Here is a 17,079-nt window from a genome sequence, read left to right as displayed (position 1 = left end):
TGGACGGTCTGACCGACATGAGCAAAACAATATACCCCCTCTTCTTCGAAAGGGGGGGGGGGCATAATGAGAAAACTGCCCCCCTCCCAGCAGCCATGTTATTTAACTGACCGAAACCATTTTTACTGCCCTGTACAACAGCTAAATGGTAATATACTGCCCTGTACAACAGACTCATGGCAATATACTGCCCTGTACAACAGACACATGGCAATATACTGTCCTGTACAACAGCCAAATGGTAATATACTGCCCTGTACAACAGACTCATGGCAATAAACTGCCCTGTACAACAGACACATGGCAATATACTGTCCTGTACAACAGCCAAATGGTAATATACTGCCCTGTACAACAGCCAAATGGTAATATACTGCCCTGTACAACAGACTCATGGCAATATACTGCCCTGTACAACAGACTCGTGGCAATATACTGCCCTGTACAACAGACACATGGCAATATACTGCCCTGTACAACAGACACATGGTAATATACTGCCGTGTACAAGAGCCACATGGTAGTATAATGCCCTGTACAACAGACACATGGTAATATACTTCCCTTTACAACAGCCAAATGGTAATATATACTGCCCTGTACAACAGCCAAAAGGTAATATGATGTCATGTACAGCAGACACATGGTAATAAACTGCCCTGTACAACAGCCAAATGGTAATAATACTGCCCTGTACAACAGACACATGGTAGTATACCGCCCTGTACAAGAGCCACATGGTAGTACTGCCCTGTGCAACAGACACATGGTAATATACTGCCCAGTACAACAGCCATTAGGCGTTGTCTTTATTTTAATCGTCATTAATAAGTAACCTTTCACCGGAAGACATGAAAACAAACAACCGTAAACGGCTAATAAAGCACGATTGCAATTCGAAATTTATGTATTCATGAAGATGACCTCCATATATGGCAATGTCAACCATATTTGGGTTAGCAAATCGCCTTAAAAGGAAGCTGGGTTTGCTTAAGTGGGCGGAGAATTATAAACTTCAACATACGTACAATATATGTTTAAATAAACTACAAATAACAATACTGACATAAGTTATATTATTCTGTATAGAGTGGTGCAATTTGTGAAACATAACTAACATGTACGAAAGAAAAGTACAGTGTTTACGCTTAACCAACGTCTGCTATAGAACTATACATCGACGCGCATTGATATTCGTGAAGGTAAATCGGTCCCCAATTTGGTCTGTCTGCACTTACACGGAAACTGTAAACACGAGTGTTTGCGATTCACAAAAACAGTGTTATTATACCTTTGGATAGGTGACAACTCCTCACATGTACAGCATGGATATCTTAAACGGTAGTCAGCCTGCTTTTCCAGGTCAACCATTTAATGGAGGCAAAACTAACACTGTTTTTGAAGCGGTCGATCCGTCAACTTTCGACGATGATTCGGATGACGAATTTACTGCAGCGAAGTGCACAAAACCCGGAAAGAAAACAAAGGGGAAGGTTAAGATCAAAATGGAATTTATTGAAAACAAACTCAGGCGTTATACAACCTTTAGCAAGCGTAAAACTGGGATCATGAAAAAGGTGCGTGTTGACATTCATTCCACTCGTAGTAGATTGACCCTTATTTGGACATAGTACTATGACCTCGTGTACATGTAGCATCACTCGTTAGCCGAGCTGTTATTGCAAATGAATTACTGCATAATTATGTCATATATTAATAAAACCATGAGTGAATGATGTAATTATTTGTGTAATGAGTTATATGCATATATGGCTTATTAACAAGCACGCGTTGATAAATGGCTTATAAATAATACAATGTCTTAAAATCAAGAGCATATATTGTTAGAAAATTATTAATAATTCATGATGTCATAATTGAGTTTAATTGACAGAAATATCGCATCTTCTGTGCAATTTAGCAGAACAATGGTTTGAAAATAATACCATATAATGTTACTTATAATTTTGTAAAACGCTCCCTAAGTCAGCAATGTATTGTAATTGACCATACTTTATCAACGCATCATAATCGAACGATGAGCATTTAACAGAGACTCTGACCATCTATTCAATTGTTTTTCTACGCAGGCCTACTTCTTGACTTCTTCCCTTATTGTCCCCTTCTGCCATAGAAAAGAAAATAACTGATTTGACCAAATTTATTTCATATGATGAACATTAAACGAACATCTTATGTATTTCAACACAGGCCTATGAGTTGGCCACTCTGACAGGGACCCAGGTCATGTTGCTGGTTGCCAGTGAGACGGGTCACGTGTACACGTTTGCTACACGCAAGCTGCAGCCCATGATAACCAGCGAGAGTGGAAAGGCACTCATCCAGACTTGCCTCAACTCGCCCGACCCCCCACCTGTAGCGCCTGGCCAGCAGCAAGCCGTGGACCAGAGGATGAACCCAGGAGGCTTTGAGGAGACTGAACTCACATGCTCTGTTGAGGAGGAAAATGAAAAGGTTTCAGTCTTTTAGATACATTTGACTATGGCTCTCGGAAAACCTGGTGTAATGCATGTGCGCACTGTGTCGTCTTAGATTAGCGTATGCAGTCCACACAGGCTAATCTAAGAGACACTTTCTGCCTAGAGGGGATTTTCACAAAGAAAATCATTAAAACTTTTAAACAAATTACATGTGTACATAAAAGTAAAAATTGTCATCCCTGATAAGCCTGTGTGCATGCATGACACTTTAGTCTTTACGCTAATTCATTAAACCCTCTCTGCCCAGAGCAACTGTTGCGACAACTAGGCTGGTATACAGGACTTTTTTTCCTTCTTTGGGACCCGCCAAAAATCCGGCACTTTCCCCTCGGATTTTTTTCCCCTCAGCAGATAAATTTTTCCCCAGACTTCAATTTTTTCCCCTAAAAATTTTTTTTTTTACTTTAAATACATACGTTAACCTGATCCAGTGTAGAAAATATATCATATTGCATAATTAAATTATATGTTGCCTTGAATTTGTTTTAAAAGCAGCAAAATATGTTAAATTGATTATTTAAGACTTTCCTTATTTTCCCCAAAATCAGGCGTTTCGCGTGATTTTTTCCCCAAAATCAGGCATTTCGCGTGATTTTTTTTTTCCTCAAAAAAGGCCAGGCCCTTTCCCCCAAATCAGATAAAAAAAAAACTGGTATATTAACTTGTTAAATGAACTAGAACTGACCAATAACAAACAAGAGACTTAGACCATCTGTATAAATGACACTTATTTGCATGTGTGAGTTTTGAATTGATGACCCAAAATTTATACGATAGATGTTTGATATAGTCCTCTGTTGCAATGCACGTTTAAAATTCTATGACCACAAATTAATGGCGAACTTAACATTTAATAAAATTCTTGAAGCTCAAAATGTTTACAGGGCTTTTTATCACCATTTTTAATATGACTGATATTTGGAATGTTAGCATCAATTTACTTAAAGTTAGAAAAAAATATTTTTGCATGATTTATATATTTTTTTTTAATTATTGATAAATCTAACTTAAAATGCTTCATGTAAAGATATCAGTTAAATGTATATAACAACTGTAAACTTATTGCTCAACTGGTCTCAGCAGGTTTTAACTGAAGGCCTTAATGCCTGTAGACCAGTGAATATAATATAGGGCATGATTAAGGTTAATAATGTCTGAGTGCCCCAGTGTAATGCTCAAAACTCTTAAGTTGAGCACAAGATTAGTAGAATGTTCTGTTAGAGAGCTTAATTTTGTGTTGAGCCTTGTTCTGGGAAAATTGGGCTAAGTGCATGTATCTTCCCCGATTAGCCTGTGCAGTCAACACAGGCTACCGGTAATCAGAGACAACACATTCTGCCTTATCTGGATTTTGGTTTATAATGGACTTCCATGAAAAAATCCGTAAAAGGGGAAAGTGTCGTCCATGCTTAGCCATTGCAGACTTCAGGCTGCACTTTACACACATGTGTCTGTGTTTATTTTCACCATTATGGGAATGGGGCCGGGTCTCTTAGGATTAGAAAAAAATATCGTTGTTTTGACTTAAATTGGAAAATTCACTTCTCTATATTGTCCCTCATAAGAAACTACTTCAAAATGGCTTTTGCAATCAGCATAAAATCAGAACAGCCTGGGTGTTACTCACAGTCTGTTAAGGTTTTTTGCTGTTTGCTGCTCATCAGTAACTAAGGCTGGAAACAAAGCTTTTAAAACTTGAATTTAGTTTTTAAAAAAAGGTCTTTTACTTAATTTAACTTTTTAAAAGACTAGACATGCATCAAAGTATGTATCTACATGGTAAAGAGTTAAGGGTCATGCTTGATTGATCGTATTCACACATCCTCACTTAACAAGAATCATTAGGCATTTAATCAAATCTTACTTAAAGATATTCTTATTTGTTAAAATATACCATATTAATATTATTGATATGCCACTGTAATAATACTGCAATTAAGGGAATCATCTTGATGGGTTGTACACTACGCGCCACGTGATTTTTGCCTAATTCGCGGAGTCATGGTGGACAGTTTGATTTTGGAGTGGATTTCACGTGATCTGTCACTCTGCCGTCGCGCAAGAGCAAGATAATCTTCACGGCAATTCCCCTCAATTTTGCTGGGATTCGATGCGATTCGCCGTGATCGTAGTGGATATCGGTGACAACGGTAATACTCCAATTCATGCATATAAACCGAATCGTATCGATAACTGTATACATACCGCTTTTCTAATGTTCACAATTATCCGATAATCCAACATAATTACAACAGCACTTACGTTTAAGTTTATGTTTAAGAATTTCGTAAACACAACCATATGCATGCCTACGCCATTTTTCAGAAGTGTTAAGAGTACAGTGCATTATGGGACACAACTTTCATTGGACGAGCGAATTTTAATTTAGACTGAATGCAATACAAATTATACGATCATGTACAAAAAATGTTTTATTGCGCCATACCCATGTAAAAAACGTGCTTCCCAGGGACTTTCTGATAACGGATAAAAATGAAAGTGAATATTTGTTAACAGTTACACTGTGTTAGTTTGTTAATAAATCGTCTGGATTATTTCATTTATTTTTCTTACACATACTGCTCTGATAGGGAATACATGTAATAAACATGTACTGACTAGCGAGTTTGTTCACACCTTTATTGACATTACACAACAGATCAACACCAATTAGCTGTCGAAAGTTGTTTAGCCTCTAAGCGATTAAAATCGGTTAAACGGACTGATAAAGCAATGAAGCTGTGATCGTTTCAATCTTTGTACCGGATTGTCTAATTTCAGATTTCCAGTTTGCAAAGTCATTTTTTGCCATTTGCCAATGGGACGAATATTGATTATTTCAATTATTTACAATGTATCCTTGTTTGCGGAATGCATATTTCCGATTCCCATGTTGCCAAATTCTTTGATGGGCTACTTTTTTATTTGAATGAAAACAAGTATGTATAATGTTAGTGTATATGTTACATAAAGTGTAACCATCAACGTATATATCGCGAAAAAAGGTGAATCACTGCGGTTCGAGGTGATTCACGCTGATTGCCTTACAGGGAGATACATTGCGCGACGGTCACTGTGGATTCGCCGAGACATCACCCAAATTTTCTTGTCACTCGGAATCACTGTGATTTGTCACGTTGCATCGATCGCGATGATGCGAGAATCACAGGTTGCGTAGTGTATATAATAAAGTGTACAGAGAGATTATAAAACTTCAATTAATATCAGACTCACTTCTCATTGCAGTTCTTAGTTGCATCACACTTAGTACAGGATGTTACGCATAGTTTTCGCGTCTTATTTTTATTCTATTATTGACATACCATAATTATATCACTGAATATCTTCATTTAACATATTTTCTGGTCTTAAGAATATTCCAGTTCAAATAGTTCACACGATAGCGTTTATATTATATAACAATAATTTTACTGGATGCGAACTGACCCTGATACCTTGTGGGTTGGAATGCAATGCATTCAAGTGAGGCCACACTTCCACTGCTGGAACAACGGCTGGTTTAAAATTTTACACTTTTACATGTTTAATGTTCAAATATCAGGATAGGGAAAAATGATACTTTTATGAATTTAAATATACTAGTAAACAGACAGCAATATGGAAGTTATATTACTAAAAATGAGAACATAGCCTTTAAGTACAAGCGCTCTGGGGCTGGCAATCCTCTGAAAATAAAAGGTACGCAAAAACCGTATTGATGTCAAGAGTTGAGTGTAAAACTTTCAAGCCTTTTCATAAGAGATAAAATTGTTTCATGATGAACACGCAGTCAAACAGTGTTACAAAGACGCGGTCATGTTTCCAATGTTCTGGTGGTATGCTCAGATCAGTCAATGGAATAAATGCAGGGTTCTCAATAAAAGCCGGCCGCAGGCCAAATCAGCCGTTTGAAATCAGATTTTGGCCGGTTGAAATTCGCTCAGATTTGGAAAATCGGCAATTGAATTTTTGAAATTTGCGCGTCTTTTCGGTAATTTGGTTTCTATTTTCTATTAAGCAAAGATGTCGATTCATTATCTCCCTTAACGCATTACAACAACAACAATGAAAAGGCGCATATTGGAATCGGTCAAAAAGCAGAAAAATATTTTGGCTTCTGTTCATCACATGTTGAGATAAAATTTTACAAAAGTAATAGAGCTTTTTCCATTTATCTTTATTAAGTTAAAAAAAGCTAATATTCATAAAATGCAAACAAAAAATGCTCAAATTTAAGTGCCTGGTTGACCACTAAAATAGCCATAAAATGGCCCGAAATGCAGGAAATCAAGTGCTCAATTTTAAATGACCCTCCCAGTAGGCCTGTTTGTTTCACATTTGGGCCTGTTGGCTCAAAAGTTATTTAGAACCCTGAAATGAAGTGTATTCATTACTGTCTAGCCGCGGAAATTTTTATATGAATTTTACTGGTCATGATTAAAGGTCACCTAAGGTCAAAAGTGATGTTAAACAGCTGCGCTGAAAAATTCCCTGCATATAGAACCAGTACTGTAAAGACTTTTGGATTCCTTAAACCTATATAAAGGATCTATTTGTTAACGCAGGCTGCAGCATCAGCCCATCTCTGGCTTATCAGGTGAACCCCAAATGAGCAGCACATGTGTGTATGGCAGACAAAGGAGCCAGTGTCTGTGAAAGGCTCTTCCTTAATGGACTCCACATGTGCCTCATCTGCTACCTCAACAGTTGAGATTCCTTGTGTGTAGTTTACAGCATGAAAGAGGTTTACAGGGTAGCCAATATGCTAAAAATAGAATCACTGATAAGCACTGCCCATAGCAACTGTTGCTGGTCGGACAATCATTGTTGATCTCTGTGTGTACAACCTTCTTAACCACTATAGATTTATACATGTTTGAGTATGGAGTTGCCATCTACTTCGTTTAAAAAACATCCTGGTGGGACAAAACATTGCTGTTATGGACTATGTAATAGTGACTCAAGGTATAGTGACAGAGATTACATGGAAGGTGTTTATTTCATACCTTTTCCAAAACCAAAAACAAATGAAGAAAAGTGTAACAGGTGGTTAAGTGCATGTGGTCGAAAAGACTTTACAGCAAGTAATGTAAAAAAGTGGACTTACATATGCAGTAAGCATTTTAATGGAGGTAAAGGACCGACAGAGAATCATCCAGATCCTATCCCTGCCACATGTACACCACAACAGGTATGAACATTATATATGAAAATAAGTGTGTGTATTGTATAAAATGTTATGAATCAATCAGATATAAATATAATTATAGGTATGACTGTGAGATCATGTATTCATCAGTAGGAAATATCTTTTAATAGCAAGATACGCTTAATAATTAGTAATAAAATTGTTTGGTACATACTATTTACAAACAAAGCATTTACTGTCATAGGTTGAGAAGTATTCTCGAAAAAGAAAGGCACCAACACCAAGGGCGGCACCTGTATCTAAGAAGACTTTATTTGAAGTATCAGAGGCACTACTTCAGCTACAGGATAATCCATTGCAGAAAACAAACCCTGATGTGGTATCCCCACAATTACAGACTGCTCAAATTGATCAAATAATTGAACAGGTAAATAATATTATAATTATTATTTTGAAATATTATATATATATCAGTAATTATATACTCAAATGATAACGTTTTCATTGTTAAAGTAGATCATTTTGCATTATTGAATCAAAACACAGATGTTTTTATTATATAAATGAAAGTAGATCATTTTGCATTATTGAATCAAAACACATGTGCCTTCATTATATATTTCTGCAGATAAAACTCTGAATGGCTATTTGAATGATTTCTTATCTAATTTCAGCCAGATGTGTTTAATGACCAGGAGATGTACACTGCCACAAAGTTATTATCAACAGATGATAAGGGAACCCAAACACAATTTACCTGCAGTGATCAGCTTTTTAATAAAATAGAAAGGCGCATTCTAAGCAATAGATCCTCAATAGCTGTGAGCCCAAAAAAGAAAAGAAGTTCAATTAAACAGACAAAACAGGATACTAGAATGTCATGTGAACAGCTACTAACTGATGCCAAGTTATTTAAATTTTACACAGGCATTACCCCGAATCAGTTTAATCATTTATACAAGTCCCTCGGCGAGTCGGTACATAAATTGAAATACTGGCATGGACCAAACAAAAAAAGAAAAACAATAAAGAAAATCACGCCGGATAACCAACTGCTTCTTACTGTCATGAAACTTAGACATGCATTTCCAAACAAAGATTTGGCTTACAGATTTGGGATAGGCGCAAGTATGGTTTCAAGCATTTTCATCACATGGGTTCAGTTTTTATATAAGACTACAGAACCATTAATGAAAAGTATGTTCCCATCAAAAGAGCTGATACGTGAGCATTTACCGTCTTCATTTAGGTCATTCAAAAATGCTCGAATAATTATTGACTGTTTTGAAATATTTGTGCAATCATCAAGCGACTTTGCAGAACAAGGGAACATGTATTCGTCATATAAAAACCATACAACATTAAAATGTCTGGTGGGCATTGCTCCTACCGGTGCCATTACATTTTTATCGGACGTATATGAAGGGAGTAAAAGTGATAGAGATATTGTAATTGACTCCAAGTTTGCAGAAATTTTAGAACCAGGGGATTTAGTTTTAGCAGACCGAGGGTTCCTCATTAAAGACATTCTTCAAAAGAACGGAGTTGAACTGAACATCCCTCCATTTTTAAGCGGTCGAGATAGGCTGACCCCACAAGAGGAAATTCTTACCAAAAGAATTGCAAGAGTAAGAATACACGTGGAACGTGCAATTGAACGAATGAAAACATTCAAGATTATTGGTGCAACTTTGCCATTAAGTTTCAAGCCAATGGCCACACAGATTGTAAAGATAGTAGGATTTCTTGTTAACTATCAGGCGCCTTTGGTGAACTAGTGTGGAAGAAATGAAAATATTATTGTTGGATGTGCGACAAAAGAGAAATTTATTAAATCATAAGTAGAACAAACACTGTTTTGTGGCTTTAATGAAATAGAAAAACATGAAAATTTCATTCCATTGAATATTGTATATTTTTTTTTTATATAAAACATGCTACAACATGATTGTACTTGCTTATGTATATGGTTTTATGTTGTTTGATACAAAATCAGACATTTTAACGCACATCACAGAATATATTATTGGTTAACACAGTTACTCGTTTTGTTCAATTTTAATTCTTTTCCCTATAGTTCTGTTGGCATGAGGCGGCGGGGTACCCTCATCTCCAAAAATTCCGGTATGAGTATGTTGTTGTGAAAGGCAATAAGCTTAGGCAGCACCTCCTCCCAAAACTCAATGTCCATTTTAATTGTTTCTACAATCATGCCTTTTGGTGACCAAACGACAAACTCACATGTATCTGTCTCACAAATTGCCATTTGCATTTGTGCCTGATAGAAATAGGCATGTGTCTTTTTCACTTGCATTTTCCCATCTATCAAAGTGTAGCACAGGGCATATCTTTGTTTAGGTTTTAGCTTGTCTAATTCACATGGGTGAATGCATTCTAGTATGAAGGGACATTTGATTTCTATGACGCTGGTGCGTTTTCCATCAGTCTTCAATATGCCATCAGGGCTACATCCAAGCTCTGGAAATTTTGGGTTTATCCAAAGACCTGTAGTTTCCACTGTTTGATTTTCATTTAAAGTTTCACTATACTGTTGGAATGCTTTACTCTCGTTTGTTCTTCCATATCGTAATGCCTTCAGGTCCGGAAGTGCCCTACCCCAGAGTAAACGCCTTAAAAGGTTATATTTTCCACGCCTGGTTTTCACATTTGAAATTTCCTTTGCAGAAGATGCTGTAATACGCAAAAATCTACTTCGTTGCCATTCATCTGATTCAGATTGTGTCTGTGTATTTTCAATTTGATAGGGTTCATTTCCACTGACTGTTGATTTGAATAATTTCAATGCAGAGTGAGACCTTAATGTTAAGTCTTTTTTATCAACCTCATAGTCTTCATATTTGACTTCGAGAATCTGTTCGAACATGGTCAATGATTGGCATGAAGGAAGTGATGTTATGAAGTTATTTATGAATGAGCTGTCATCTTGTTGGTCAGGCCTTGGATCAAAGTTGATAATTCTGTCTGGTTTCATTTTTTTACTGTAGGTAGCTGTGTGACAGGGTTGAGGGTCACACTTATTCTTCCTCCCCCTGTTCCAACTGCAAAGTTTGGATGTTGGAGCAATGTGGTGACCATATTCTAAAATGTAATCATCCACAGCAAACAATACAGCCGCAATATGGTTGCATCTTCCCATTGCAGAAGCTTTGCAATCACACGATGCATCCAGCACTTTCCCAGAATTCCCATGTAGGGTGATGGATACATTATAGTTAACCTGTACTGAATAGGAAGCTTGTACTGTGCATTTTATGAACTGAAAATTATCTCTACACATATGTTTCATATTTTTAACGTGCCCGCTACGATAGTATTGTCTTCCTTTCATTAACGGCTTAGAAGTGTTAAAATCTTTCAAATTGGAAGAGTTGTCATCACTATCACTGTTGTCACAGTCAACTTTTGCTGTTACTATAATGTGATCGTATATAGTACCATAGCAATATCCCTCTGGAAGACTTGTTGATGGAAACGGTTTCCAACCAGTCACTGGCAGAACAGGAACTGTTGTTTTGTTGTTGCCTTGAACATTGGACAAAACTTCATGAACCTTTTTTTCAAACCACCTGCCTTCATCAATTGACACCACAATGTCATCTTTGCCACCAGCTTCAAGACAGGTCTTGCATCTGAAAATCATAATGATGTTTCTATTAGCATAATTACAAGCAACTGGCCAATTTCTATGAATGAACAGAGAATCTATTGAGATAAGATCTGAATGATAAGATCTACAAGCTTCACCTGTGTCTGAATGGGGATTTTACCTGTTAACCTCCGTTATGTTACAGGTCGATTCCATTGAGTATGTAGCTACTATGGTTTAATGATAAATACTTCAATTTTTTATTTGTTATATAGATACACATCTCTTACAAATTTCTGTCTTAAAAGGCAAATAGTTTCATGAAACATGCAGTATTAACTTGGGTTAATAACTTAAAATACAGCTTAATTATGATTACCTGTCAATGAGTTCTAGTTTATTTCCAGTTGATTTTAAACCTCGGCATTGTAACCATCTCTGTAATTCTACAACTGAATGCACAGTTACATCACTTGAGCGAAATTTAGCTCCAGGTACATCATTTTCCGTCAATTTAACAGCATACATCTTATCACATGCAGCCATTGTTTGTACTACCTTCCAAGAAAGTGTGTATCACGTGGTACACATCGCAGATAACAGTGACGTACCTGTAAATCTCTCCTAGTAGCCAGTTAGTTCATTTATGGTGTTGATATGTAGGAAATCCTGCAAAGTGATGTTGACTTTGTTGGTCTTTTGCCTTTGTGAATTTCAATTTAAAGCTTGAATTATTTCTTGAAGCAAATGTTTTAAATGTTCAATTTAAAAATAATTGAAGGCCGCTCCATACGAAACGCAATATTCAGGTATATAAAACAAATAAGACGGAATGTTACATGGGATCAAGATTATTTAATGAAAATTATCATGTATTATTTATCAACAATTGCGCACAAAACTATTGTATCTTATATAGAAATGAAAAGCTGAGATTAAAGTTTTATGCAAGTCCTCAAAGTAATATACTTAATACTGTAATATATAAGGACACATGTCTAATAAGAATTAAATATCCTTCTTTGGAATTTATTTTTACACAGGCTTATTTGGGACGACACTTTACGCACCTGCATTAAACCCCCTTTTCACAGAGCATGGCTCATATATAACAAATCACATTTTAAAAAGAGGCCTTAAGTGAATAATTGAAATTATTTCACATGATAAATTATACTTGTTAATTAATAATCCAGTTTTTTTCCCTCTATGAGACCCGCAGAATATCGACCAATTTCGCTTGACGAATGTTTACCCTCTTACAGAGATTTTCCTCCAAAACAATGGTATTTAACAATTTGTTTTATTTTTTGTAAACATTTAATTATACAAGTTAACCTAATCCAGTGTAGAAGATAGAAAAATATTGCATAATTTAATTATCTGTTGCATTGAATTTGTTTTTAAAACAGTAAAATATGTTAAATTGATTATTTAAGACTTCCCTTATTTTTGCCCAATGATGTTCCGCGAGCTTGTTTTAACGCACAAAAAGGGCCAGGTCCTTTCCCCAAAATCAGATAAATAAAACCTGATTAATCATTGAATATCAATTCATATATCCTCTTTCTCAAACTTAGTTGAGAAATCTATTGAAATTTTTTTTTATGTTGAAAACTGTTGAAAAAAAAGAAAATCTTTTCAATGTAGGACATTACCTGGAAATTCTTTCCGCTCTTGGAAATTACTAAAACACCAACACAAGTATAGTATCATTGGGGGAAATTTCATCTTCAGTCAATATGCCATGTATGTTTCCCACATAGCCTGATATTGCATTCCTGCCCCAGACAGTTTTGGAGAAAATGATTTCAGTGTGCAGAGATATGTACAGAGATAAGCCAAGATTCAGAGGTAGCACCATACTGGAGTGGTTATGGCAATCAAGCCTATGGGGGAACTCACCTCTATGGAATGCTGGCACTTTTGGTTGCCATAGTTACTGGGGTAACTTCAGCTTATGGTCTAGGTCTGAAATCAGTTCTAATGCTGTTCAGTATGGCGCACCAAAGGGGTCGAAACTTTAACTTCTGCTCGAGCAGAAAAAAAATTACTGGTCGAGCAGCATTTAAATGCTGCTCGAGCAGCAAAATTTCTGCTCGAGCAGCAATATGCTGCTCGAGCAGCATTTATTTTTAGAATAAGCCATTGAACCCGTCAGCCAATCAAATTTGAGCTTACAAACGGAGGACATTAGCTATCTCTACGGAAACGAAATATAAGACCGGTGTAGCGTCAATATTGTCAGATCGTGAGATCTGACGATTTTCACAGTACCCCCGTGATATTGCTCCGATCAGTCGCCGTGAAAAATGTCAGATTGATGAAAAATAATATTTAACGCATTGTTGTGTCAATTCAACTTAATTTTGCGTTTTAACATCTTGCAGTTATTTTCGGACATCTTTTTTTCGGACGTTGAACCTAAACACATTGTTCACAACAAAGATATCAAAACAGTAGTTCTAACACCATGCAAACATTTGAATTTTAAAACGATTTTCGTTTTAAATGTTATATATATCGATGATGTACATGCATTACATTGTAAAGAAATATGGTAATGCCTAATTTACAGTCATGAGTGTTGCAGTTTTTTTATACAAAGTCAAAGATATAACATTGATTTAAGAAAATATTTTCAGATTATATATATATATATATATATTAATTATTTCAGCTTTAAAAAGTTAAAAACTGATTATGAACCAAATTCAGTTCCAGAAATGAATAATCCCAATCAGTGTTTTTAGCATTATTTTACTTAATTTACATGTACACTCAATTCAGGAAAACTGTTGTATTATATTTCACACAATCATAGTTACCACTATCATCATTTATTTGATATGTCAATAAGCTCGATTGGTAATTGTCGGTTCGGCTCAGGTAATGCTTTAAAGTACCCCGTGTACTCTTAAGTATACTTTAATGTACCCCGGGTACGCTAAATATACTTAAATGTACCGTTGGTCTGTCTGTCAGTGCAGTCACTCACAAACTTTTCAGTGCTTTATCTCAGAAACTCAATATAGGTTTTCAACATGAAACTTTATGGGTGTATAAATATAGCTGAGGATAGGTGCCATGCACAAGAACCATAACCCGTCGCTTTCTGAAATAAGAGTTATTGCGCTTTGTTGTTTTTGTATGATGTAACTAGGGCTATATCTCAGATACTATACAAGATTTTAACATGAACAGAACAGAATATTTTATTTTAGCTTTAGCATACAGCTCATCGCCATAAACATACATATGCAATAACAGCATGCGTGACAATTATATACAAAACATACATCCTTTGGAGGAAAGATCAATTTAAAAAAGTAATGACATACAACATGTTTTAGTGAGAATGTCACATGGAAAGTGATCATATAATGTTAACACGAAATTTAATAATTGTTACAAATATAACATTATTCTAAGCTTATTGTCTTTGTGGAAGATATATCATTTATACTACACATATAGCACATCTTCTCGTAACTTAAAGCATTTTAAACAAAAAATGGCAAGTTTTCTTAACAATATTTTGTTTGAACAATTAAGTAGTTCGATAAACTTGAACATACTAGGTCGTGATCTGTTATACTTTGGAATTAATGTATTCCTAATATCGGCATAATAAGGACATTTAATAACATGAAACTTCATGGGTGTATAATTATCAATGCACGAGAACCATAACCGTATACTTTCTTACATAACGGTTATTGCCCTTTCTTGTTATTGTTATTTTATGATGTAACTTTTCAGGGCTATATCTCATTTATAGAACCATGCATAAGAACCACAACCCTTCACTTTCTTAAATAAGAGTTATTGCCCTTTGTTGTTTTTGTATGATGTAACTTTTCAGGGCTTTATCTCAGAAACTATAAATACAAGATTTCAACATGAAATTTCATGGGTGTATAATTGTCAATGAGAATAAGTGCTGTGCACAAGAAACATAACCCTAGTACATATGTACACGTCTGATGTTACTTTACAGGACTATATCACAGATACTATACACGATTTAAAGAAGAAATTTAATGGATGTTAAGATATCAATGAGGAGAGGTGTCATGCACAAAATCTATAACCCTACACTTTCTTAAATAAGAGTTATTACTAATTGTTTTTTTATGTTGTTACTTTCACCGTAGGTTTCCACGTATAGCGCGCTCCCGTGTATAGCGCGCAGACTGTTTTTTAAATGCAAAAATGGAGAAAAAATATTTAAAGACAGTAAAACCACCAAATCGGACCGAAAATGTCTGCCATTTTACTATTGCACAATCCATTATCTTGGGCATTGGAAAGCTTAATTAAGCATACAAAATAGGAAGCGTCATAATATGATTAGGAGCATGGGTTGCATAGCACTATACTTTTCTGACAATTTTGTTATTTTCAAGCAAAAGAGTAACAGTCCATGTGCATTTCGTGAAAAACGTGAGAAAATAAGAATTAGTGTACATCGTGTGATTTTTCCTCGGGGAAAGCATGGGCATTACCGGTAAATTTGAATGTCGCATGAGAGACAGGGATACAGTTGTTGAAGTACACCACTGTTGAACGTTCAATATTTATACACCCAAAATGCAATTGCATATCTTCACGTTCTCAAGTGTCAATTAGTGTCTCAAATGTCAATAAGCGTCTTATAAGTTGTGGCACATATTACTCAATAACATCTGCCAATTACAAAGTGCAAAATGACCCCCTTTCACACCTACCGTTACCCGCAAAAAAACCTCGTTCCCACCTACCTTTGCCTGCTCTCCGGAATGTCGACAACTATCCCCATCGGAATTCATCAATAAAGACGTGTAAAAACACAAACAAAGAAATGTCCGCAAGTTTATTTAAACAAATTTATTTTTGACCAAAACTTCTACCGCATTCATATCTTCCAGTAGCGACTTCTTGTTGTTTTGATAATGGCCCCTCAGTCTGTACGATTATAGGGTGGTAGTTTTCTGGAAAAAAACATGGCGGCATTTTGATTATTTACGATTACACAACATATTTTCTCCCAATTTAGCAGCCAGGATAGCGTTGTATCAATGTATAGCGCGCACCAGCTTTTTAATTTGAATTTTGGAGGTAAAACACTGCGCGCTATACGTGGAAACCTACGGTAAATAAGTGAGATAAGGGTACAACCCTTCAAATAAACTTTTCTGTTAGTTCTGCACCCATCAATAATCAAAATTTCTTTGGCGGGGGATATCAATTTAACGAATTTGCTTATTATTAGTTTAAACGTTGAAATAGACTTAATATTTTAAGTAGCAATGAGAATATAAGACACAACAGACTCATCAGTCATCAGTATTATGTTAGCATATCTTTAGTCGGTTACTGAACTAGGGCAAATAAAGTTGAAGTTTATCAGGTGGTCTAAAAGTCCTCACCGCCTAGCAGATAAGTCTACAAAGTATTTTAAAACCGGTTCATGAACATGAAATGATAAGTCAATTACGCCATCGGGATTATTTATTTTAAGTCAATATGCTTTTGGAATCTTAAGGCACTCATTGAAAAATACACCACTAAATAAATGAATATCTAGGTCAATTGTGATTCTGTCAAGCAATGATTATCATATCAATTATTATCTCCAGAGTTATTCTTTTTCATAATTCCTGATTAATATGTTGCTACAGTGGATTCCTGTTCTTAGCATACCATGTCAGCAAAAATTATGCTAATAACAGGAATATGCTATTAACAGGAACACACATTTTAGCATAAATATAGCAACTGGGGGCATACTTATACAATAAGTCAAATCTGTTAATAATTGATCGTCAAAGTGAAATTGA

General features: G+C 35.6%; 2 protein-coding genes across 7 annotated transcripts in view; both read left to right on the top strand.

Annotated features, from left to right (window-relative positions):
- The window catches only part of LOC127871178 (serum response factor-like), a 131,053-nt gene that overhangs the window by 78,960 nt on the left and 35,014 nt on the right, over window positions 1–17,079 (top strand). The gene's annotated exons all lie outside the window — the stretch shown is intronic.
- The window catches only part of LOC127871179 (serum response factor-like), a 59,151-nt gene that overhangs the window by 7,058 nt on the left and 35,014 nt on the right, over window positions 1–17,079 (top strand). The window contains exons 2-3 of one of the 4 annotated variants that reach the window (XM_052413920.1): window positions 1,494–1,577; window positions 2,212–2,475. The exons of 1 other annotated variant lie outside the window; for it this stretch is intronic. In XM_052413920.1, the coding sequence (XP_052269880.1) occupies window positions 1,494–1,577; window positions 2,212–2,475 (348 nt within the window). Of the gene's footprint in view, window positions 1–1,222; window positions 1,578–2,211; window positions 2,476–17,079 lie in introns of those variants that run through there. 2 more of the 4 variants (XM_052413918.1, XM_052413921.1) reach the window with 2 other exon arrangements.

Source organism: Dreissena polymorpha, chromosome 3 (assembly GCF_020536995.1).
Source record: "Dreissena polymorpha isolate Duluth1 chromosome 3, UMN_Dpol_1.0, whole genome shotgun sequence".
Classification (NCBI taxonomy): domain Eukaryota; kingdom Metazoa; phylum Mollusca; class Bivalvia; order Myida; family Dreissenidae; genus Dreissena; species Dreissena polymorpha.
This window is presented reverse-complemented; position numbering and strand designations above follow the sequence as displayed.